At 44.7% G+C, this 23,218-nt stretch overlaps 1 protein-coding gene across 3 annotated transcripts in view; it reads left to right on the top strand.

Moving 5' to 3' along the window:
- The window catches only part of ZNF592 (zinc finger protein 592), a 39,362-nt gene extending 16,363 nt beyond the window's left edge, over positions 1-22,999 (top strand). For 2 of the 3 annotated variants that reach the window (XM_054272906.1, XM_054272907.1), the window contains exons 3-9: positions 3,931-4,109; positions 10,511-10,687; positions 11,448-11,607; positions 14,188-14,466; positions 15,931-16,043; positions 19,973-20,141; positions 21,308-22,999. In XM_054272906.1, the coding sequence (XP_054128881.1) occupies positions 3,931-4,109; positions 10,511-10,687; positions 11,448-11,607; positions 14,188-14,466; positions 15,931-16,043; positions 19,973-20,141; positions 21,308-21,814 (1,584 nt within the window). In that variant the 3' untranslated portion in view covers positions 21,815-22,999. The remainder of the gene's footprint in view (positions 1-3,930; positions 4,110-10,510; positions 10,688-11,447; positions 11,608-14,187; positions 14,467-15,930; positions 16,044-19,972; positions 20,142-21,307) is intronic. The other variant, XM_054272908.1, reaches the window with a different exon arrangement.
- The last annotated feature ends 219 nt before the right edge of the window (positions 23,000-23,218 follow it).

Here is a 23,218-nt window from a genome sequence, read left to right as displayed (position 1 = left end):
GAATGTGACTTGTGGAAGAAAAGCCCGAATGAAATGTGGCAGGCAAACCAGAATTAAAGAAAATTTGTAATAAATAACTCTTGATTAAAGCGTAGGCTATGGGAGTATGAAAAACACAGACATTACACAACTGAATCCTGTCCTGGTAACATGTTTTAGAAATAACTGACTAATGAATGTCTCAAATTGCTGCCAGATTTCTTTGAAAAGTCATGGAAAACTAGGAGAGAGATAAAAATGTGACATCTGGAAGCAAGTAATAATTTCTCATTTGAAGCAGAGGAGTTGCAGAAGGAGGAACCAGTCTGTGTCCCAGAGTGAGTGTTTGGTGGGGAGCCCAGCATGGCTGCACCTTGGCTCCTGGTGCCAAGGGGTGAGCAGAACCTCCTGTGATCCTCCTGGCAGGGTGGCTGCTCTCCTGTATCTGCAGCTGGTGAGAAAGGGATCAGTGTGAGCAGGAAGACACCATTATGGTTATTTTTCCTCTTACTGGAACCTTCCTCAGCTCTAATGTGTTCCTTGCTTGGTTCCTTCCTACTCATTTGTGTGTAGGGCTGAGGGTAATAAAATGAACCAAGACACATGGCTGTGTCTTTTTGCAGCCAGTCCTTGTGGTCAGCCCTTATCTATAACATGCTGAGTTACTGGGTTATGATCATCAATCTTTGCTCTTTAACTTTCTCAGATATTTGGAGGTTATTTTGAAGAGCCAAAATGCCAGCAGAACTTCCTGGGGACCTTGCTCTGTCTTTTCTTCTAACCACTGAATTATCCAAGCAAACTCCTTCTCTTATGTGGTGGTACCTCCTCAAAATCCTGTAGTGAAGGATGTTGCAAAGCTGTTTGGGAAATCCCGGTAGCCTGATGATCCATTGCAGCTCAGATCTTCCTTACCCATGTGTCTGTTGACTCCTCTGGAGAGCCTGGATTGTTCCCTGGGGCCAGAAGGGAGAAGCTGCATTGACTCTTCCCAAGTCCAGCAGTAATGCTGCTTGAGGATGAGATTTTCCTTATTCTTACTCATTTATCTCTCTTCTTTTCTGTTTACTGCCCAATGTCTTGGCTCTCCACAAGACAATGTAAATTTGGAGGCTTGGGCTGGTTTTTGCCCCCCCTGTGGTGTGTGGTGTCAGTGTGGGAATCCTTTTAGCTCCTTCCGTGGTGCCTGCAGGAGCAATGAATTAATTAATTTAGCTTTATCCTCACTGAGTCTTGCTTTTTATTCCTGTCTCATGTGTCCACACTTTCTGGCAGGCTTTCTGCCAGGCCTGAAGTAGATAACCACAATTTTGGTCCCCAAGCTTTCCTGGCCTGTGTTGGTATGATTTTGGTCCCTGTGGAGCCTTTCACATAATGCAGGAGGTGACAGGAGCTGGCTGCTCCTCTGACATCCCCAGGAGCAGTGCCCAGGCATGGAGCTCATCAAATCCTCACTGGGTTTGGCATATTTTAGATCCAGCACAAGAACACACAGGCTGGTGAAAATTCAAAATGCTGATTGATTCTGGGAGCAGTGAGTATGACATGCAGGGGAGGAAGAGGTGAGCCTCAAGCTGACTTAAAATCAAAACTAAATTGGCTTTGACAAGGCAGGATCTGGAGAGAGTGTTTCTCACTGAGTTACTGGGGCAAAGGTGCTTTCAGCTTGTGCTTGTGGTGCCTCTGCCTTACATAATAGTTGAGATCACAGCAAGAAGTCCCATTTTAATAATGCCAGGGAGATAAATTCTCCATTCTCAAGCCAGTTAGAAAAAAATATCTTAAACACAATAAAACTGATTTTACTTATTACTTACTGGTCTTATTTACTATGAATTTACTGCTTACTACTTTCTTTTGTAGCTCTTACTTGGGGATTTGAGAGTGCATTGGAGAATTAAAGGTCCCACTCAGCTCCTTGCAGAGAGATCCTGGGGGATTTTCTATTTTTCATTTTCTCATTCCCATGGCCCATTTGCACTGGTTTTGTTTGCTGAACTTAGGGGACTTCTGCAGCATTTGAAATGCTCTTGAGCTTCCTTTAATTGCCCATGGGTGTGTACATGGCAGTCCTACCATGTGGTTTTTCCACTAATTTCTCTCCTTCCTGGAGAAACAGTTTCTCCTCTAAACTTGAGTTGTGTTATATCTGAAGCTTTCCAGGTATTTGGCAATTTTTGCAGTTTTCACTTTTGAGTGCCTAATTTTTTATTCCCTTCCACCTTGTGAACCTTTCAGGTTTGTCACAGCTTTGCATTTTATTGAAAGTGATGCTTTCTCTTACCTGCAGAGGTTTTGACATTTCCCTGGTGGGTGTTATGTAGTGGAGCATCACAGAGGTGCTGCATGAAATAGCAATGATACAGGAAAGGGAGTTGGCCATTAATTTTATTCTGGTTTTTGTCAGATTTAGGGGCTTCTGTCTCATGTTTCTACCCTGACTGCCAGCAGTGAAGTCCATGGAAATTATTTAGTTAAATTACTTGATTTGATAATCCATAATTAGCTGCATGCTGCTGTTTATTCTTAAGTTAGAGGAGTGATTTTGCATGGGATGATAAATAAATGTTGGGAGACAGTTTTTGCTCCTGGAGGGCTCAGAGTGGGCTGGGATCTGCTCCAGCTCTCCTCCTGCTCAGGCATCCATTAATGTGCTTCCTACAGAGGAGGAGTAGCTGCTCCTGGGCTTTGCAGGACTACAGAGACACCTGTGAAAAGGAACAGAGGTTTGACAGCTGTTGAAAATGGGGTGATACATCTACATAAAAACTTTACATGTCCAATAAGTTATGCTTCTGCAAAGAGGTTTTGATAGCAAGCATGTGTGCAAAAATGGATTTCCTTAAGGATGAAATAGGGAGAGAAAGAGGCTTTGTATTATTTCTGGTCATCAGGAGGTTTCTGTAAGGGAAACATAATTTGTGGTCTTGGAAAGTTGAAATTTCATCTGATACAAAGAAATTTTGCAAGAGACACAGGAGTTGTTTTGGTGGGGAAGGTGCACATGAGGGCTCTACTGCCTTCAGCAGCAGGTGCTTGGAGTCAGGCTGTAATTTTCCTCCTTTTTTGTGATCTTTTGGTGTGGGGTGAACTCTTGTTGAGAAGAGTGCTCTCCTTCTCAAGTCAGGAAATGAAACTGCTGAGCATTCAGAATATCGTGAGAGCTAAGAGGTGAAAGAGTTTGCTTTCCTTTTCTATGGGAAAAAAAGGAAATAATTAAAGATAAATAACAAAATAAAAGAATAAATAATAAAATAAAGAATAAACAATAAAAGATGTGGTTTAAATATGGAATGGTTAACTGTGGAAGATGTTGGGAAAAGATGATAGGAGACTGGTTAAAAAGCTTTGTGCATCTGATGCTGCTCATGAGAGCTAAGAGGTGAGTTTGCTTTCCTTTTCTATGGGGAAAAAATGAAATAAACAATAAAAAGTGTGGTTGAAATATGGAATGGTTAACAGTGGAAGATGTTGGGAAAAGATGATAGGAAACTGGTTAAAGAGCTTTGAGCAGTTGGTGCTGCTCATGAGAGCTAAGAGGTGAAAGAGTTTGCTTTCCTTTTTTATGGATAAAAAAGGAAATAAGCAATAAAAGATGTGGGTTAAATATGGAATGGTGGAAGATGTTGGGAAAAGATGATAGGAGACTGCTTAAAGAGCTTTGTGCAGTTGATGCTGCTCATGAGAGCTAAGAGGTGAGTTTGCTTTCCTTTTTTATGGGGAAAAAAGGAAATAAACAATAAAAAATGTGGTTTAAATATGGAATGGTTAACTGTGGAAGAAGTTGGGAAAAGATGATAGATTAGTTAAAGACTTTGTGCAGTTGATGCTGCTGCTAGCGCAGTATGCCTGTTCTTCCTTCGAACCTGGGAATTTTCTAGGGTGAATTTGGGAAGGAAAAAAAAACCCCAAGTAGAAAATAACTCCCAAATGTAACCTTTCCTCCCTCAGACGTGCCAAGTGTGCCAGATGATGCTGCCCAACCAGTGCAGTTTCTGTGCCCACCAGAGGATCCACGCTCACAAGTCCCCGTACTGCTGCCCCGAGTGCGGCGCCGTGTGCCGCTCCGCCTACTTCCAGACGCACGTCAAGGAGAACTGCCTGCACTACTCCCGCAAGGTTGGCTTCAGGTGGGTGCTCCAGGCTCCCTGGGAGCTGGCATTCACACCTCTGCACTGAGGCATCCCTCTGGCTGCCCTGGATTGCCCAAACCTCTGCCCAGGGGGCTCAGAGACCCTGGCACAGAGCCCAAGGCACCTGTGATTTGGATTATGTCATGTGCATGTGTGTGTGCCCCCAATGACATAATACACTTGACCTAGTGGTTAAAGTTTTAACCTCTGCTGGATTCCAACTGCAGGAAGACAAGGTTCAGAGGATGCCACCTTGGAATTACCTGGGCTTGCAAATCACTGCATGGACCATTGATCCCAAAACCCTGGCAGATCTCCATTCCTTGTGTGGGTCTTTGACCTGGGTCAGGCCTTGACTGGGCCTCACCAATGAGCACCTAGCTCCCCTTCTCAATTTACTGAAGGGAGAGAGAGAGCTAGCCTCTCCCAGGGAGCTGGCCTCAGAGGCAAAAACTGCCATGCAAAAAGTGCAGAAGGGATTCCTGCCCATGCCCGATCCCCACAAATTAAAAACAAACCTTTGGGGAGGCTTTTGGGATGTGAATGGTCTGGATTGTCTGCTGCAATATGGCTTAAAACCTTACACCATCTTTTGGCAGTGAATTCCTCTCAATGTTTAATGTTGTTAAAAGGCTTGGTGTTGGAACATGGGATAAAGAAGAAATGTATGCAGTATGGTGCAGGGGAGGAACCCAACAGCTCTAACTCTTGAGGCTCCTGAGCAGCTCTGGGTAATTTTGGCAGCCACTCTTCTATGGGATTTTTAATCATTACAGCTCACTGGTGACAGATACTGTGGGGTTGTGTGTGATTTGGTTTGGGATTTGGGTGAAGTATAGGTGTATCTAACTTGTCTGTGAGCTCTCCAGCTTGCAATGGAATCCCTACCAGGCAGGTAGACATTGGATCTTTTTCTGCTGCTACCCATAGAAGGAACAGGGATACAGCAACTCTTTTTGGCTTGGCCCAGTGGAAGATTTCTGCATCACAATTTGGGTCCAAATTGTCAACGCTTCTCTTTTGAATTTTGCTGACTGAATTGTTCTTTTGAGTCCACTCACCAATCATGGTTTGGTTGGGTGTCAACAATTATGGTCCATGGAAAAAATGACCAACCTTATATGAGGATCTGCAAGCCACGAAAGTCTAAGTAGAATAATAGTTTGTCACAGGGTGAAAAATAGATTTTTGGGGTTTTTAGAATGGGGGTTCAGGGGCAAGATGGAGGAATCTGGGCATGTCCAGCCTTTCTCCTTCTTCTTCTTGGCCTCCATCTTCTGCTGTGATGGTGGCACTTTTGGATTGGTTTAGAGTAGAAGCTCACTGTCTAACATAGGTGATAGGTATTGGGAAGTTATGGTCAATAATGTAGTTTTTAGTATAAAAGATAACACTGCCCTGAGGGCAGGCAGAGTGCCTCTGTCTGACCTGCTGAACAGACCTAGGCAGGCCAGAGAAAGAATTTTATAGATAAGAAACAATAAACAACCTTGAGAACGAGAATAGAAGAGTCCTGACTTCTTCTTTGACCACCGGGCTGGGAAAAGAGTCTTTGTGACACATCTTGGGGTCACTGTGAGCACCAGAATCCTGAGACCTGTCCTGGCTGTGCTCCCTCCCAGTTTGTTTTACAGCTCCCTGAAGGGAGGTTGTGGCTGGTGGGGTTGGTCTCTTCCACCAGGCAGCACTGACAGAACCAGAGGACACAGTCTCCAGCTACATCAGTGAAAGGATAGGTTGGATATCAGGAAGAAATTTTTCACTGAAAGAGTAATAAAGTGCTGGAATGCTCTTCCCAGGGAGGTGGTAGAATCACCATCTCTGGGTGTGTTTAAAAACAGACTGGATATGGCACTTGGTGCTGTAGTCTAGGTGAGGTGTAGTGCACAGGTTGGACTTGATGATCTTAGAGGTCTCTTCCAACCTCATTATACTGGGATTTTGTTGTGTGTCTTCTCACAGAGCAGGAAACAAAAAAAACACAGTCCTTGACTTAGGATAAACCTAACTTAGCAAAAAGCAAAACATCAGTGTGTTATCAGTGTTATTCACATTCTGAATCCAAAACACAGCACTGCAGCAGCTACTGAGAGGACATTAACTGTTCCATCTGAAACTAGGACATCCATGCCAGGGAGCTCAGGCTCCCTGTGAAGCTGGATTTGCACCTCTGCAGTCTGGGTGTGCTTGTGAGGTTGTGGCTGTGTCTGTCCTGGCTGTGCTCTCTCCTGATTTGTTTTGTGTGTTTTTTCACTGGCAGAGCAGGAGACACACACACACACACACACCAAAAAATAGTCCTTGATTTAGGATAAACATAACTTAGCAAAAAGCAAAACATCAGTGTGTTATCAATGTTATTGTCATTCTGAATCCAAAACACAGCACTGTAGCAGCTACTGAGAAGAAATGAACTCTGTTCCATCTGAAACTAGGACATGCATCCCTGCAAGTGCTCAAGGCCAGGTTGAACAGGGCTTGGAGCCACCTGGTGTAATGGAAGGTGTCCCTGCCCATGGCAGGGAGTGGAAGGGATGAGTTTAAAAGTCCCTTTCAACCCAGAACCTTCTGTGGCTGTGAACTGTCTCACTTACAGCAGAAATGAAAGTGGATGTAGCTGGAGCCTGGCATGGTTTTCTGCATGACAGGACACATTTGAAATGGGAAATGATTACTAACTGGATTTAAGGGAGGTTTCTGAGAGCAGACATTATTTTGTGGTGTCTTTGAGCTGAAAAGCTCTTGTATTGAATTCATGTTGCAGCTGGATGTCTCAGGATTGATACTTACAGCAAAAAGATTGCAGATCTTAATCCTGTAAATCTCCTTAAGGCTTGAATTTATATTTATGTCAGTTGTAATTGGCTGAGGATGTATGCCTTTATGAGAAGGGCACAGATTATTTCCTTCTATGCCCCTGCAAATGTCCAAACATTTCTCATGAGCTGAGACAGGTGGAGAAGCCTCCCAAGGTTCTGGATGTGGTACAATATCTTTTCTCCAAGTAAACTACTTGCTCTAATAACATGTTACTTTTCCCTATGAGCCTTCCCTCCTTTTCATGTTTAGATCACCTGAGCTGCAGCACAGCCCTTAACACATGATGGTTTGCTTGGGAGATGAGACTGGGTGATCTTTTGAGTTTTCTTAAAGTTCTGTTTTTTTCTCTTGGTTGCCATTAAATACTCTGAGAATTCAAACAAACAGGGCAATTTCTGCTCTTGGAGATGTTCTTTTAAGATGTCTGCAACTTCAGGAAGCTCTGCTGTGTGGTTTGGTCTGAATCACACTGAGGTTTTCAAGGGCTTTTTCTTTCAACTGTGAAGACAAGAGGCACATAACAAACTAATTCTGAGTTTAATTATATACAGATAAGGTTTTTTAATGTGGGATCTGATTTGAGGAGACCCAGCCCACAACAAAGAATTAATTCCATCACATGTTAAATGGCTGTGACACTGGGGCTGTTTGAAAATGAGTTAATCTGGGGAGGAGGAAAGCTGGAGCAAAAAATGGTTTTTTTTCCCTGAGATGGAAAAAGGGGTATGGAGGAGATGTCAGAAAATTAACTTGGGTTTGGTGCAGTTCTTGGGACTTCAGTGGCACCTGAGAATCCAGCAAGGAGAGCTTCCATCTTTCTGCAGATGTCTTTAGCAGATACCTGCTCCCTGTTCCAGGGACATTAATGGAGCTCTAAATGAAGGCAAAGCTCACAAATTATACTTAAAGATTTTTTAGCTTTACCCAGCTTCTCTAAAAGCTGAATTTCTTTAACTTCTCCTCTAATCCACATCTACTGAAGCTCATCTGTGAAAACTGAGTCCACCAGACAGGTCAATGTCTGGCTGTGCCATCCTTGTTATCCTGTCTGACTCTGCTGCAGGGCTGATGTCACTGACATTGTTGAAAGCAGAAGAGATAAATTCTGGTTGCAGAACCACATCTAGATAATCTGTGGCATCTGCCCTGTAGTCAAAGAGTGACTTAATTATTTTCTTTCACATTTCTTACTTGCAGAGCTGAAAAGCTGAGGAATTCTTTAAATCCCTCCTAGGATCAGCTTGACTTTAGCTGCTTCTCTTTATGTCCCTATTTTTCTTGAATTTCTGGAGCACAGGTTTGGCTTTGTGATAAGTCCTTATTCTGTCTCCTTTTCTGCTCATAACCCTATGCTTTCAATTAAATTTGGGCTATGGTTGTTTTATTTGGAGTTGAGTCATGGCTAGTGATTGCACTGAAAATGAGAATGGTCTCCTGCAGTTAAAAATGAAACTTTACAAGATTGTCCTTAATGCTCCTTTCTTCTTGGCTCCAATGTCACCTTCCCCATTTTTTCCAAGCCCCTTCCAGGTGTCCCCACCAGTTTGGGACTCATTTTTCTGCTTGGTGCCATTTGGAGAATTGAGGGGCTGGAAGGTGATGGCGTAGGAAGCGTTCTGAGGGTTAAGACAACATCTTGTAGCTGTTATCTCGTCTCACAGGATGCTTTCCAAGACTCCCAGCCAACCCTCCCTGCCCTGAGGGATCCAGCAGCACTGGGGATGATAGCAGGATTTGCAATTTGCAGGAATTACATGGCAAACCCCTTGACATTCTCCATCCACTTTGTTCAGCTAATTAGTTTATGAGACCTTGTCCTTCTGGCACTGGGATTCTTAATTACAACGTGGCTGTTGTTTAGACTTCCATTTAGTGTAAATTAAATTAACCTGTGATCCTTTGACCCTGAGTTAGTGCTTGTTTCATTCCTCATGCTTAATGAAGTACTTCCCAAAATCAAGCATCAGGCAGAACCATCTCTTTTTAATTCATGGAGTGTTTGTGGAGGAAGCCCCTTGGATATTCCTTACTGCCAGGATTGGTATTTGTTCTTCCATTTATATTTGGGAATTCATTCTTCCACAATAACCTGGTTCCTGGTGTTACTGTGTTAGAAAGTCTCTCTCCCCCTCTCCATACGTTGAGGATCAGGCTTGAAGGCAGAACTACCCCAGCAGAATGTTTTCATGCTTCCCCAAAGGTCACACCAGCTTCTGTCACTGCTTCCCTCTTGAAATTTAAGAAAACAGCAATTCTGTGTTTTCTTAAAAGTGTGGGGGAGAGGGTTTGGCTCCTTCAGGCTGGCTTCTGCCTAATGATCTTTTGAAGTGCAACTTCAAAGCCTGGGCTTGTTTCCTAAACGCTGCTGGGAGGCTGGTTTGGAGGGAAGGATATTCCAGCAGCTTGTTTGTTTATGATAGGGGCTTGGAGCTGTGCCAGGGCACGATAGCTGGGGTCCATCTGTGCCAGCAGCACTGAGCACAGTGCCCCAGCAGTGCTGTGGGCAGACACAGCCTCAGGGGAAGGAGGGAAAGGGAGCAAAAACCTGTTCATGAGGTGAGGAGGTCATTCCTTGTGCATCTCTCACATCCCACCTGTGCAAGGGTTGGCCTTTGCATTCCCAGGCTGGGCTCCCCTCTCTGACATCTGGACATGCAGTGCTGGCTTAAGCAGGGTTCCACTGGTGTCATTCTAATGGAATATCCTTGGGAGAGCCTGTTCTGGTCCCACATCAGCAGAGGGGCACCAAACCCTGTGGCTGGGGTGCTGGAGGCAGGTGGGGACAGGTGGCTGCATCCTCACATGCCCTTGGAAGTTGGAGTGTGGCATCTCTGAGCACAGCAGGCAGATGTGGGGAGTGTCAAAGTGAAATGAAGTGAGGCTGCTGATTGTTGCCATCTTGTGGGAATGTGAGGCAGGACCTGTCACAGGTATGTGTCTGGAGGAGAGGCAAGCTGGGAGCAGCAGGGTGGCCCTGCTCTCCTCTTGGCCTTGTTTTCAGCTGCTGAGAAGATCCTTTTCTGCTTCTCCCTTTCTCTTCTCTGAGCAGCCAAACAGCGCTTCCAGACAAGCACTTTCTAGGCAGCACCTGTATCTTAATGAGCTTTATCAGTTCCTTGGGTGTTTTTGTTGCTGTTGTGATTTTCTAGAGTTCAGTGGAGTAGCAATTGCTGAAGATTTCCAACTGAATATTCTTTCTCTTTATTTTGTTCTGGGTATTTGTGCTACTTTTTGCCACAGGGAGATCTCATCAGGTACTTTAGTCTTTCACTTGTGCCCTGTGCTGGAATTGGCTTTCACAGGCTGGCATTCTGTTGAACCACATCGTCATTCTTTTTTGGGTTGTTTTAATCTCTGAAGGTTTCTTTTATAGATCTTGTTGGTACCATTTAGCTGTGAGTTCTGCCCAGAATTCCTGTTTTGCATTCCTCCTTGGCTCTTCCACATTAACACGGAAGAGATTGAACTGATTGAAGCAAGGACTCACCACAGCCTGGTCCTCCCATGTGTGCCATTCTGTGGGTGTGATGGAAGTGGTGCTGTGGCTGTAACTCAGCTCTTTGTCCTGCCTCCCCCAGGTGCATCCACTGTGGAGTTGTCTTCATGACCCTGGCCATGCTCAAAGTGCACATCCACGAGAAACACTGCGAAGTCTTCCACAAGTGTTCTTTTTGCCCCAAGGCCTTCAAGTCTGCTGACACCACCATGGCTCACGTGGCCAGCCAGCACCCAGCAGAGCCTCACAAGACTACTCAGTAAGTGTTTTGGTTTTATCTCTTCTCCTTTGCTGGATGGATCCAGGATTCTCCCTTTCCCTCACAGTTTTTTATCTAGTTTTGTTTTTTATCCTTGTATGAGATGAGCTGCTTTGTCTACCAGCAGGGGTCTGTTCCAAAGCAGAGCATGCCGTGGTACACAGTCTCCTGGGTAGGAGGAGAGGGCTTTGGACAAGCAAGAGCTAAACATTCATAAAAGGAATTTAATTGTCACCTCTTTGTCCAGCAGGACCCTCAGTGGCACCTCTTGGTAGATGTCCCCAGGGAATCTGGCACTTTATGGAAGAGGAGAGTTATCCCAGGCAGTGTTGCCCCCAAAAATCACTAGAGAGAAGCCTCCTGATTTTTCCACCCTCTAGCTGTTCCCTCCAAGGCTTGAGCTAGTGCCAAAAATCTGTGCTTTAAGTGAAGAACTATGGAAAGGTGGGATTGAAAGCCATGTGTAGCTCTGGCTGGTTTGCTTTGTGTTTGCTCCCATCTGTCTGTGCTCATACACACGGGGTTATGCATATGCATAGAAGTAAACTTATTTTTAGCAAGCTGTGGTATGTGCCTGAGGCATTTTGATGTTCTTCCCAGTTGAGTTACTGGTGCAGTTGCCCACGTGGGTGTGTGTTGACAATACATGGAGAGCACAGCCCTTCTCAGAAGTCCATCCCTTTCTGGGGTTGCTGGGATAACTTTTTACATTGTTTTCTTGAGGCTGAGAGACTGAATTTACTTTCTTTAATTGTTTAAGGGTGATCTACAAATGCTCTTGTGAGATGGTCTTTAACAAGAAGAAGCTGCTCCAGGAGCACTTCCAGCAGAACCCCAGCAAGTTGTTAGTGGGAGTGTTTAAGTGCCCACAGTGTCAGCTGGTGTATATGCAGAAGCAGCAGCTAATGCAGCATGTCAAGGTAGGTAACTCTCTCCCTTACTGGTGCAAAATCTCATTTTTTGAGTTCACAGAGAATGTACATCAACCATGTGGGGCAAGAGGTTCAAGAAGTGGATGATTCTTGAGGAGTATCTTGGTGGAAAATACAGACTGCAGTGATTTACATGATGTGGAAATATCAGTGGAGTGGTTTGTGTTAGTTGGTCTTAATGCTGGTAGTTCCTCTCATCTAGATGCATTTTATGACAAAAATTTGTTTATACAGTTAAAGCTCTTTGATTTTTAACTCTTGTATTTTCATGGAAGCACAGAATCACTGACTGTTTGGGTTGGAAGGGACCTTAAAGCCCATCTCATTCTCCCCCTGCAGGGACACCTTCCACTAACTCAGCTTGCTCTGGGTGCTGTCCAGTGTGTCCTTGAACACTTCCAGGGATGGGGAGTCCCCAGCCTCTCACAGAAAGTAATTAAATTCATGTGGCAGCTTTTTGTTGGTTGGGAGACAGGAACAATTATTCTCTGCCCACAGTGTTACTGAATTTATATAGTGGAAGCTGGATCTGCCATTTTGGGTGCTCCCCTGGAGAGCTTTGGCCCCTTTGCAGCAGCCTCAGAGGAGGTTATGTGGCATTTAACAGCCTGATTCCTGCTGCTCTGAACCACACCAGGCTGCAAGAGGGACTGAGGGAGGCAGAAATTATTGCCCTGGAGGTACCAGCCTTACAGGTCTGATTATCCCATAAATGTAAAGGGGTTACATTTTTCTGTTATCTTACTCAGGATGTTTTTATGTTCAGTGCCCAACAACACCTCACAAAAATCATCTCAGAAGATTTCTCTGTGGCACATTGAAGAAAAAGCTTGCCCTTTGATAAGGGAAAAAAAGGACTTTTTTTTTTAATCAGTGACTTTATTTTGTTTATACTAACGCTGAGAAAGCCAGAAGATTTTTTAGCTCATTCCTGAAAGCAAAACCCATTCAAAACTCCTTCCTTGCTCTCTCCCCCGTGTCTTTAACTTGCAAATCTGGAAGTGCTTTGCATGCAGTAATGAATTACAATTTGAAGCCCTCCTGTGAAGCTGATGATTGCTAATCTTGGTGCATTATAGCTAGGAAAATAGAGTTGAGATTAAGGCTAGGACCTTCAAAGAGGTGTTCATCCCCAGTGCTAGAAAACTGGAGCTGAGATATTTACCTTGTGGTTCATTGTCAGATCCCAGCCCAGGGATCTGCCTGCAGCAGTCTGTGCATCAGCACCCCGAGATCTTCACCACGAAACTTTGTCTCAACCTCTGAGGTGACTGAAGGCTTTTTGGCTGTGGCAGGGGAGTAATTGCACTCCCCCATCTCCTCTGAGATCACCCTCATGTGGTAGAGTTTTTCAGAGCTGCTGTCTAGTGTGTGCCTACATGCAAAATAAAGAATCCATGTGCCTCCTCATCTTCCTCAGGTTTAGAGCATTGCAGAGCAGGGGTTACTCTGCTTCCTGGTGTTGATTCTGCAGAGAAATCACTTCATTTTTCCATGCTCCTCATTTGTGGTGTAACAGTGGAGTAATGGGCACTGAAACCCTCCAGAGATTTCCAGATGGGGAGGAAGGTGATGTGTCTGTGTTCCTGAGGAACTGGCAGTGCTGTGGCTTCTGTGGGCATCAGCTGGGCCAGGTGCAAAGTACACACAGGCTTCTCAGCTGAGCCCTTGTGTTTGGAGGTTTGTTTGGTGTCTAACCCACAGAAAGATTTCCAAATGCCTGAGGCTTTCATGTGTTGAGACTTTACCCGTTATTAATTACTGCGCACAATTAAACCTCTAAATTAGCCTTTTGTGTGGATGAACTGTTGTTCCTGGGGGAGTTTCTTGAGGTTTCTTTGGTATGTTGTTCTTTTACTTGCTTTTGCTTTCCCACAGCTCTTCATTTTTAGATTATTTTCCTTATGTTCAATTTTTTTTGTTAAAATAACTTTTTGGGGGACTTTTGGATTTTGGCCTGTTGAATAACCAAAGAGCCTGGAGCCATATTCCTTATAAGGCTGGTTCCTGGCTTTATGCTTGATCTTATATGTCAGGAGCAAAGTTTTGAACCATGAAAAATGTAAATATCAAGAGATGGAGTGGAATTGAAGGAAATAGACTTGGAGAAACTTAACATTTTCTCCTTCCATCCCTTGAGCAAAAATGAAGCAGCTTTGGAGCAACATTTCATTCAGAGCTTACTAAAGCTCTGTGTTTTTAGAGCTTAGCCTCTTGAAGTAATGACAATTGAAATTTCTCTTCCATTACATGTTCCCTGTTTAACCAGAGTTCCCAGGACTCATCCAAAAATGCTAAACAGGCAGCACCAAGGAGTGGCTGTTGTCATGCAGGAAACAGAAATAGAAATTTCATGTTTCTTGGGAAGATCTCTTGTCAGGGAAAGCACTGCAGCAGCTTCTAGGAGAAATGGGAGAACATACAGGAATAAGACAACAGCACATAGTTTGGCCAGTGGGGATTTAAATAATGTGTTTAAATAGTGAATGGTATTTATTTATAAATAAAGGTGTGGAATATGAATTACATGTAAATGTTACCTGCATTTCCACTATTCCTGTTGCACAGGGTGTTCATGGAGTCCCCCGCAATCCTGAGGAGCTCTCAAACTTTCGGCAGAAATCTGAGAAGGCTTCAAGGAACCAAGTTCACACCTCTCCAAAGGAGCTTTTGGTAGCCAATGGGACTTCCTCCTCTCCTCTGACGAGGAAAGACATGAGGGTGGAAGGACATAACCCCGAATCCAAGTCCAGGCTGAGAAGAACTGGTTGGACTTGCAAGGAGTGTTCACAGTGGATCCCTGATCGGGAAACCTACGTGTCCCACATGAAGAGAAATCATGGGAGGGTAAGACTGGAATGAAATACTTGAGCTAGGGAGATGGGGAAGAGCACCAGTTTCCTACATTCCAGGCCCCTTTGCAGGGCTGTCATTACAAGAATTGCAAATCTCAATTTTTGTGTGTTTCATCCAGATCAAGCCTTGACCTACTTTTGTCAAGCTAATCCTTGTTGCTGGCAGAACATGGGCCAAGATGCTGTGTGCAGCCAGATTTCCCAGTACTTTGGCATCAGGATTTCCTGCTTGATATCCTGAGTCACCCAGCCATGAATGGGAATCTGGATCATTGTGTTTGAGTCCTTCTAGCTTGATTTGGGGAGGGCTGGGTTGTCCTTGACTTGATGATGTCCTCACTTCAAGAGAAAAAGATGAGGGCAGGCTGAGTGCTGGATTTTCCCATTTGAATGTCACAGAAGTAGGGAATTGGACAAATAGTTAAATACATAGATGTATTCATTAAACAAGCCTAAGAAGATTTAAACTGGAATGTACATGCAGGTTATATAAAGGGCTAAAGGGCTGTAGAAAAATTTGGAGGAGGCTGGTTAAAGGACAGACTTTCTTAGGGGAATGTGGATATCATACATCCAAATGTATGATAACAGAATAGGGATAACAGAAAGGCCCATGTGATGCTGTTTAGCATCTTGCCCTTTTCTTGTGCTGAATTACAAGGAGCTAGAAGGGTAAGTGGACTTGTACTTAACTGGGGTCCTGCTGCCTTCTGAGGCTGAAGGGATCTTCCACTGAGGGAATTCTGCATGGGGTCCAGTGGTTCCAAATGAACCCACAGGAAAAGCATATGTATGATTCCTAACAAAAACATCAATAAAATTAAGCACGTGCTTTAGGTAGTCTTGTGACCGTGGTCACAAGGGTTTGCAGGTGAAGAGAGAGGCGAGAATGTTGATTCTATGATCAGAAGGCTTGATTTATTATTTTTTTATATATATATATAACCTTATTACTATACTAAAAAGAATAGAAAGAAAAAGGCTTCTTCAGAAGCTGGCTAAGCTAAGAATAGAATAGAAAAGAATGATAACAAAGGAGCTCTCTCCGACTCTGTCCGAGAGAGCTCAGTCCTTGATTGGCCATTAATTGTAAACATCCAAGAGGGGCCAATCACAGGTGGATCTGTTGCATTCCACTGCAGCAGATAACAATTATTTACATTTGTTGCTGAAGCTTCTCAGCTCCAGCAGGAAAAATCCTAAAAAAAGGATTTTAATGAAAAGATGTCTGTGACATAGTCCTGCTTTAATAAGATCAGTGCTGCTATTACCCAGCTGTAGGGCTGAATCTAAGTGAGATCTCAAAGCCTTAGTGATCTCCATCAGCAGAATTACATATTATTAAGGGATTTTTTTGCATGTGAGAGGTAATGTCCAGGTGAAGAGGAAGGGAATTAGAACCCAACAAGTGCCTTCCCTGTCCCTGCTGCTGAGAGGTGTTTCTCTTTGCCTGCAGTCCATGAAGAGATACCCCTGTCGGCAGTGCGAGCGCTCCTTCAACGCCTCCAACAGCCTGCGCAGGCACATCCGCAACAACCACGACACAGCAAAGAAGGTCTACACCTGCTGGTACGTACCCAGTGCCCCTGGGCAGCAGCACCCTCGCCCTCTGAGTCTGGGAGTTGTAGTAACTCCTGTCTGCTGCTCCTGTCTGCTGCAGGCTGTGAGTTACTGAAGGAAAGTGAGGAGAAGAATGTGTTAAACACAAGAGACTTAGTGGCTAAAAAACTCCTTGCTTTTGACTGCACAGTGAATGTCTTGTAGAAACTTAAGGGAAGGTGTGGTTTGATATCTGCAGTGTGTCCTGGTTCAGCGCAAATTTTGGAGAGGACCCCTAAAGGGGTTCCTCTAGGAAAGCAGATTGAATTGGCCCCTCTCCCCAAACCGGTCCGGTAGAAAATACCTCCTTGGAAAAAAGTGAAAAAAATGTTTATTAAACAATAAAACCTAAACAATATTAAACAATAAAACCCCTTGCTGCTCCAAAAGAGATGACAAACTGAGAAACCCCCTTCCCAGGTTGCAGTTCAGCTCACTCAGTCTCTGGTCAGTCCCTCATTGCTGGAAATGCCATGGCCCAGGCCCTGCCCATTGGGCCACAGGTGCAGCTGCTGGTGCTCCCCTGGGTGTTCAGTCCAGAGCAGTTTCAAGAGGTCCAAAGAAAAGGGAAAAAACACAGTCCAGGGAATTTCTTTGCCTCAGCTAGCTAAAACTGACCAAAAGCAAAGGAGAGCTCTGTCCCGGTGTCTGTCCATCCACAGACAACACAGTCCAGGAGCAGGAATGTGGAGGAGTGAGTGCAGTGTCAGAAAACAAACTGCTGCTTCTTCTCTCCCCCCTTCACTCTTGGATCAAGTCTTAAAGGTGCAAAACTTACTATTCAGCATAAACAGAACAGAACTGGGGATAAAAGCATCATATAGTCAACCCAGGACAAGGTGGTAAATAAGATTAATGTTTTGCATAGTTGTGAAACAGCCAATAAAATTTTGGGTCAGTCTTTCGCTGCTTTGTGGTTGGTGTGGTCATGCAGCACTCTTGTGCCTTCTCTTTGGGTGCAGAAGGTATGTAAAATCCTAATAATGAACCAGATCTTGTCACTGCTGTGGAAGGGCAGAACTGACTGCACAGAATTAATCTTGCTGGAATTGCTTGGGAAGTCACACCTCAAAGCTGGAACATTGATCTGGAGACTTCAGACAAGTTATGGAAATCAGTGGTGAATGAAGATCATTGCTGGTCCATGTATTTTAACTGTGGATACAATCTCAGTTCAGGACAAAGCCCAGTGCTTATGAATCTACCTTTATAACTGCTGCAGATAGAGTTGTTTGCTGAGTGACCATGCAAAATTCCTTCCTGTCTCATTCTGAGACATCCTTTTGAGATAGGATGAAAGCACATTTGGGTTGGAAAATAAGTTTGCAGTGATGGATGGTTGGAGGATTTTTCTAATTTATCTAAAATTTTAGTTTAATACAAGCATTTTTGATGTGTGTTGTCACTTCACTGCAATCAAGTTGCTAAAACCTCATACCAATATCTGAAGAGCACAAGTACATTCCTCATGTATTGTGTTTTTTTGAACTATCTAGTGAGCCACAGCAGCTTTTAGTAAATTGATACAGCACAGGCATTACCACTGGGAATACCTTCCTGAGACATTTTTCCATCCAGGACTTCTAAACTTTCCTTTTCTTGTAACTGCTCTGACTTGGAACTTCTGGAGGAGATGAAATGTTGGCTCCTATTGTGTTTCATTCAACTTTAAGTTTGTGGTTGATGGTCTTGGGTGTTCCACTCACCTGATCTGTGTAAATCTGTTCTCTCTGGATCAGTTGTTTTTAAAGTGGAATGTTTCAGGATCAAAATGAGCATAAGATGTTACTAGAAGAAGGATTTGTGTGGAAATTCCTGACAGCCTAGGATATGCCAGCCTGCTGTGCATTACCTTGTTGCTTTTCAGAACAACACACAGCTGTGGATCCACTGGTTCACCCAAGGGACAGTGATCATGCCAGCAGGGAAAACACAGCTAGCAATCCAAGGGAGTTGTGGTTGCATTTAATTCTGCAGCTTGTGCTTGCTCCTTCTCAAAATCTGTGGATGAAGTCTTAATTGGACAGTGGCTGTGCTCTCTTCATCACTGAAATCACAGCACTCTGCAGATGAAACCTCCTCCTTGAAATTCTCTGCCAGCATCTCCAAGAGCTGCTCCTTGTTTGGTTTGAGGTCACTTGTTCTGTCTTCCATTTGATCCCTCTTATTTATAGAGCACTGCTCTAAAACTCTTACCTCCAGCCTTTGCGTTCCTCCTTGACTCTTTTCAGTGCTCTGTGAGGCATCACATGTCCACTGCTCCTCCTTTCTTGTGGATCTGGTGTCTCTTTTCCTTCTTTCTGTTTGGAATTTTGTGTCACTCTCACCTGTTACTCTCTTCAGGGGTTTTGATGCCTTAACTTCATGTCACCCTCTTCTCCTGGGTTTCCATGTGAAACATGAATAAAATCTGTCATGGATCTGATTATTGACAATTTTTGTGACTCTTGCTTGTAGGTGACCTTCCTCTGGTTTCTAACATTTCCAGCTGTGATTTCCCCTTTCTCCCCTGCCCTGCTTAGGTCTCTGGCTTGGGATAAATTTGTAGGGAGCAACCAGTGGTGAAGGACTTACCTGAACACCCTCCTGCCATGCTTGTCACTGGAGTCTTTCAGGTTAGGCAAGCATCTTTCCCTGCTCACATGAGAAGAATTCTAAATTAGAGCAAATTGCAAAATATTGTGATGTATTGTGTATTTTCTTTCATAATTCACTTGGTTATTGTTATCTTACCTTCTTTTCCAAGTCTTGAGTACAAAGTGTCTGAAACACTTGATTTTCAACATGTTTATTTTTGATAAATACCGCTTAATAACCTCTCAGCTTTCCTCCACGAAGAAGAAAAATTCCATCATCATTAAATATTGATTTAGCCTCTGAGCAACTCCTGTTAAAACCCAGAAGTATTCAATGAGCATGTCTGCATTTTCACATCATTTAATTTCCCTCTAGTTATACTGGAAGATCAGTAGGAATCTTCTTCTGTTCTTTTAGAAAGTATCTTTGTTATCCAGAGACACTTCAGCTCCTCTCTGTTGTCCTCTGTCCCAGATGCAATTAGGGCACTTCAGGGGACTCTGGTGTCACTTGTCCTTGCTCAGGTCTGTGTGTGATGGAGTTTCACCATGTTGTGCTGGCAAGAACAGCACAAAGACTCAATTTTGGCTTTCCCAATTGCTAACAGAGCCCTCTGTGCACTTCAGGAGGGTGGTTTATGTCTGCAAGGCCTGGCACTTATTGCAGGTGATCTCAGTGATCCAGGAGCCAAGGTGCAGACAGCACATCCCCATCACCAGCTTCTTTTTGAGGTGTCACCAGCTCTGGAGCAGCTGTGCCAGGTTTGAACATGAGTTACATTTAAGTGACATGTTAATTAGTGTTTCTGCCTAGACTGTTGGGATAAAAGTTGGAATTTCAGCAGTTTGGTAAGAATTTTAGAGCTGTGTTGTGGCACAGTCTGGTGGGTGCAATGCTGGTTCTCCCTGGGTGCAGGGCTGGGTTGTGTCACACACCTCCTCAGTGTCACACGAGTCACCAGCTCTCTCTGTGTAGTTATCTCAGGGTCCATTTTTGTTGTTCTGCCATGTGTTTTCCATCCTGATCATTTATCCTCTCTGGCACCTGTCACAGGGTGCCTGACCCCCACTAGTAACTATGTTTATTTAGCACTGAAAGAAGACATGTCCTACTCTCATTCATGAGCACTGTGGCAAACTCCAAACTGTTCTAGATTTCTCTCAATGTAATATTTTATTATTGAAACATTGCTTTGCTGTGTATTTTGGTAATCTCATGGTACATTACTCACCAGAGTCTGTCTCCAATTGCACCTCTTGGTTTGGCACAATACAAAGAGCATATCCTCTAATAAATTGTCTTCTTTTTTTTTTATTTCCAAGGTACTGCACAGATGAAAATCAGACATTTCCTCAGCCATTCATGCTGGAGAACCACATCAGCCTCATGCATGGCATCAAAAACCCAGACTTATCCCAGATGGCCAAAGTGAAAGCTCCAGAGAGAGACAGAGCAGAAGTAACTGATCCCTATTTTCATGGAAAATTAAATGTACAATTAAATGTGCTTGGCTAGTAGCTGTTCATTCGGGGTGTTACATCGAGCTGTGGCCTCGTGGCAGTCAAACCCTCCCACCCTTGGGGCAGATCTCCTTCCCTCACTCAGTTCCATCCAGCCTGGTTCCCTCTGGCAGGGCCAGGGTCAGCAGGGTCAGTGCAGCTGAGCTGCACCAGCTCCAGGACAACATGCATTTCTTCTTACATTTCTCAAGATTTTCTCTGGCATTTATGCCGTCTATTTTGTTATTTAAGGTTGTTTTTACCCTTGTTTTCCCCTGGTACCCCATTCACGAGCATGGCACATTTTTCTTCTTTCTCCCTTATTTTTTCTGCTACTTATAAAAGATTTATTTTCTGTTTTAAAGTACTTGCTAGATGCATTACCTATGAGAACTGCATTTTCCTTAAGTAGGAATGTGTAATTTCGTATAGCAGCTATAACTGTTCTACTGATTTTTGTTTTGGATTGGAGTGGAGGGTTGGCTGCTTGGGCTTCTTTGCTCCATTTATTTTAAAAATACACATTTTGCATATCACTGCCGGGACATATTTAAGCAAGTCATCCTCAAAGGAGAAGAAGCTGCAAGATTTTAAGATAGGATGAGTTACTGAGAGATGCCATGAGGACAAAATCTGAGTGGAGGGGAGAATGTTCAGAGTTTAATCTGAGAAGCGTTGTCTGGGCTATTGACCACCCCTGTGTCCCTCAGCTGTCCCTCTTCTGTGGGCTCCTCCTTCCCACACCAAACCAGATTTTTACCCAGAGAGGTCATGGCTACCCCATCCTGGAAGTGTCCAAGGCCAGGCTGGACAGGACTTGGAGCACCCTGGGACAGTGGAAGGTGTTCCTGCCCATGAGGGGGTGGAACTGGATGAGCTTTAAAGTCCCTTCCAACCCAAACCATTTCATGATTCCTTGCTTCTAAGCTATTTCCCCATCATGTTTGTGGCCTGCCAGCCTCTCCCAGCATTCCCATCTCACATCACAGGACAGCAGCTGAAATCCTGTGCACTGGTGAGGTGTTTGGGTGTGGGGAGGGAAGGGATCCCTAGGCATGACTTCACCCTCAGGCATCTCCAGACTCGCGTGTGGATTTTAGCACTTACTCTTCCGTGAGTTCAAATGATGAAGTAACTTTTCAATCTTATTTTTTAAAGGCCAAATCTCCAAAGAGGATGGCACAGGATGAGCTGGGTGAGGCAGAGAGCGCTGCGGGGTCGGACGCGCCGCCAGCCAAAAAACTGCGAGCGCCTTGGAAATGCGCCAAGTGCGGCTTTGCCACGGACGTCCGGACTGAGTTCCAGGAACACATCCCCCGGCACAAGAGCGACAGCTCCACCTTCCAGTGCTTGTTCTGCGGCCTCTGCTACACCTCCCACATCTCCCTGAACAGACACCTCTTCATCGTTCATAAAGTCAAAGATGAGGAGGAGGAGGATGAGGAGGAGGAGGAGGAGGGGGATGAAAGGCAGAAGTTACAAATAGAGATGGGTAAGAATGGACACGAGGACTACAATGGCGAGTTGAACACTACGGCGGAAGAGGAGAACAAATACAAAGAGTGCAAAAGGGACTCGGCTCTTTGTGAGCACAGTCAGACGTGTGGAGCAGAAGGCCCCAACAGCACCTCACAGAACAATCATTCAAAGTCTCTTAAGACTTAAAAGCAAAAAAAAAAAAAAGCCCTTTTGGTTGATTGGGGTTTTTTTGTTGAGGGGTTTCTACTCAAAATACAGGGTGGGGATGGGGCAAATCTTTGAAATATTCTGTTGATTTCTTGAGATGGACGTTGCAACTCCTATTTGTAAGGGAAATTTAAAACAGAAAAAAACAAAACCAACCCTGGCATTGCATCCTAAGCACTAACTCTCTGCCAGCCCAGAGAGGTGAAAAGGGAAAGCAGGGCCAGAGCCCTCAGTGGGGTTTGGCCAGCTCCTGAGGATCCAGGAGCACTTTGCAGCTGCAGTTTCCTGCAGATGATGAGCTCTCCTCCTTTGAGTGTGCACCGCCTCAGCCTCTGCCCAGAGCCCCAGCCTCGCCTTCCCAATCTCCCTTTCTTTCTCCTTCTATTTATGGCTTCTTTTTTCTCTCCCCATCCTGCCTTTGTGTTACTCATTTTAACTCATAATGCTGGCTCAGCCGAATGCGCTTGTCAGGACCGTGCTGGCCGATCTGGGATCCGCGTTACATGGGATGAGCTCGAGCTGGAAGTCGTGCTGGTTATTCTTTAGTTATGCCCAAATAACAACATTCTTTTCCAAAACGCAGTTTAATGAAATGTCTTGGACCTGAATCATCCTTGAAAGAGGATTTTGAGGCCCCAGTCCTCCTTGGTGAGTAGGGTGTTGAGGAGGGCCGTGCTGGCCGTGTGTCTGTCATCCTGGGGTGGGCATTGCCAGGCCCCATGGCTCATCCCAGTGTGGAGCTCAGCCTGGCACCATCACCAGAAGCGGGTAAATCCCCCATCAGTGGGGTCAGCTGGAGTGAAACTATTCCAGAGCTCCCCATGTCTCAGTGCCAGGGCTCCCTGACAGCTCATTTTGAGGGGAGAGGAGCAGAGCTCAGCCCACAGAAGTGTTGGAACAGCAGGAGCCTCCATCCTGCAGCCATCAGTATCTCCATAGCTCCTCTGCTGCTGTGGCTCGGCATTCCCATCCTTTAGGAGATGTTTCTTTCCATGTAGTCACATTGACTCTCTCTTTCCTCCCTCATTCCTTGTCACACCCATGCTTTGTGTAATACAATTACCTTCTATACCATTATTTTTTTTCATTCTGTTGAGCCAGAACTCCGCTTGTTATTGTTTACTCTGACAATGTTTAAATAATTTAAGAACTATTTATCTCCTTGCTTGGGCTCCTCACCATGTGGTCTCGTGATGCTTGGATACGGAGCTGTCTGGGTGCTGAATGGTGTGTTGGTTGGACGAGTAAAGGCTGGATGTGGGGTGTCTGTAGGATGGGAGGTGTCTGTAGGATGGGGGTTGCTGGGGAGGGCTGTCATAGGGGGTGTAGCTTGGATGAGATGTTGGCCGAATGGGGTGTGGAGTGTAAGGGGTGTTGGTGTTG

The sequence above is a fragment of the Melozone crissalis genome, unplaced genomic scaffold (genome assembly GCF_028551555.1).
Source record: "Melozone crissalis strain CALT ecotype California unplaced genomic scaffold, PUWL_Pcris_2 ptg000014l_1, whole genome shotgun sequence".
In the NCBI taxonomy this organism is placed as follows: Eukaryota; Metazoa; Chordata; class Aves; order Passeriformes; family Passerellidae; genus Melozone; species Melozone crissalis.
Note: the sequence above shows the minus strand (reverse complement) of the source record. Positions and strands in the feature narration are given on the sequence as shown.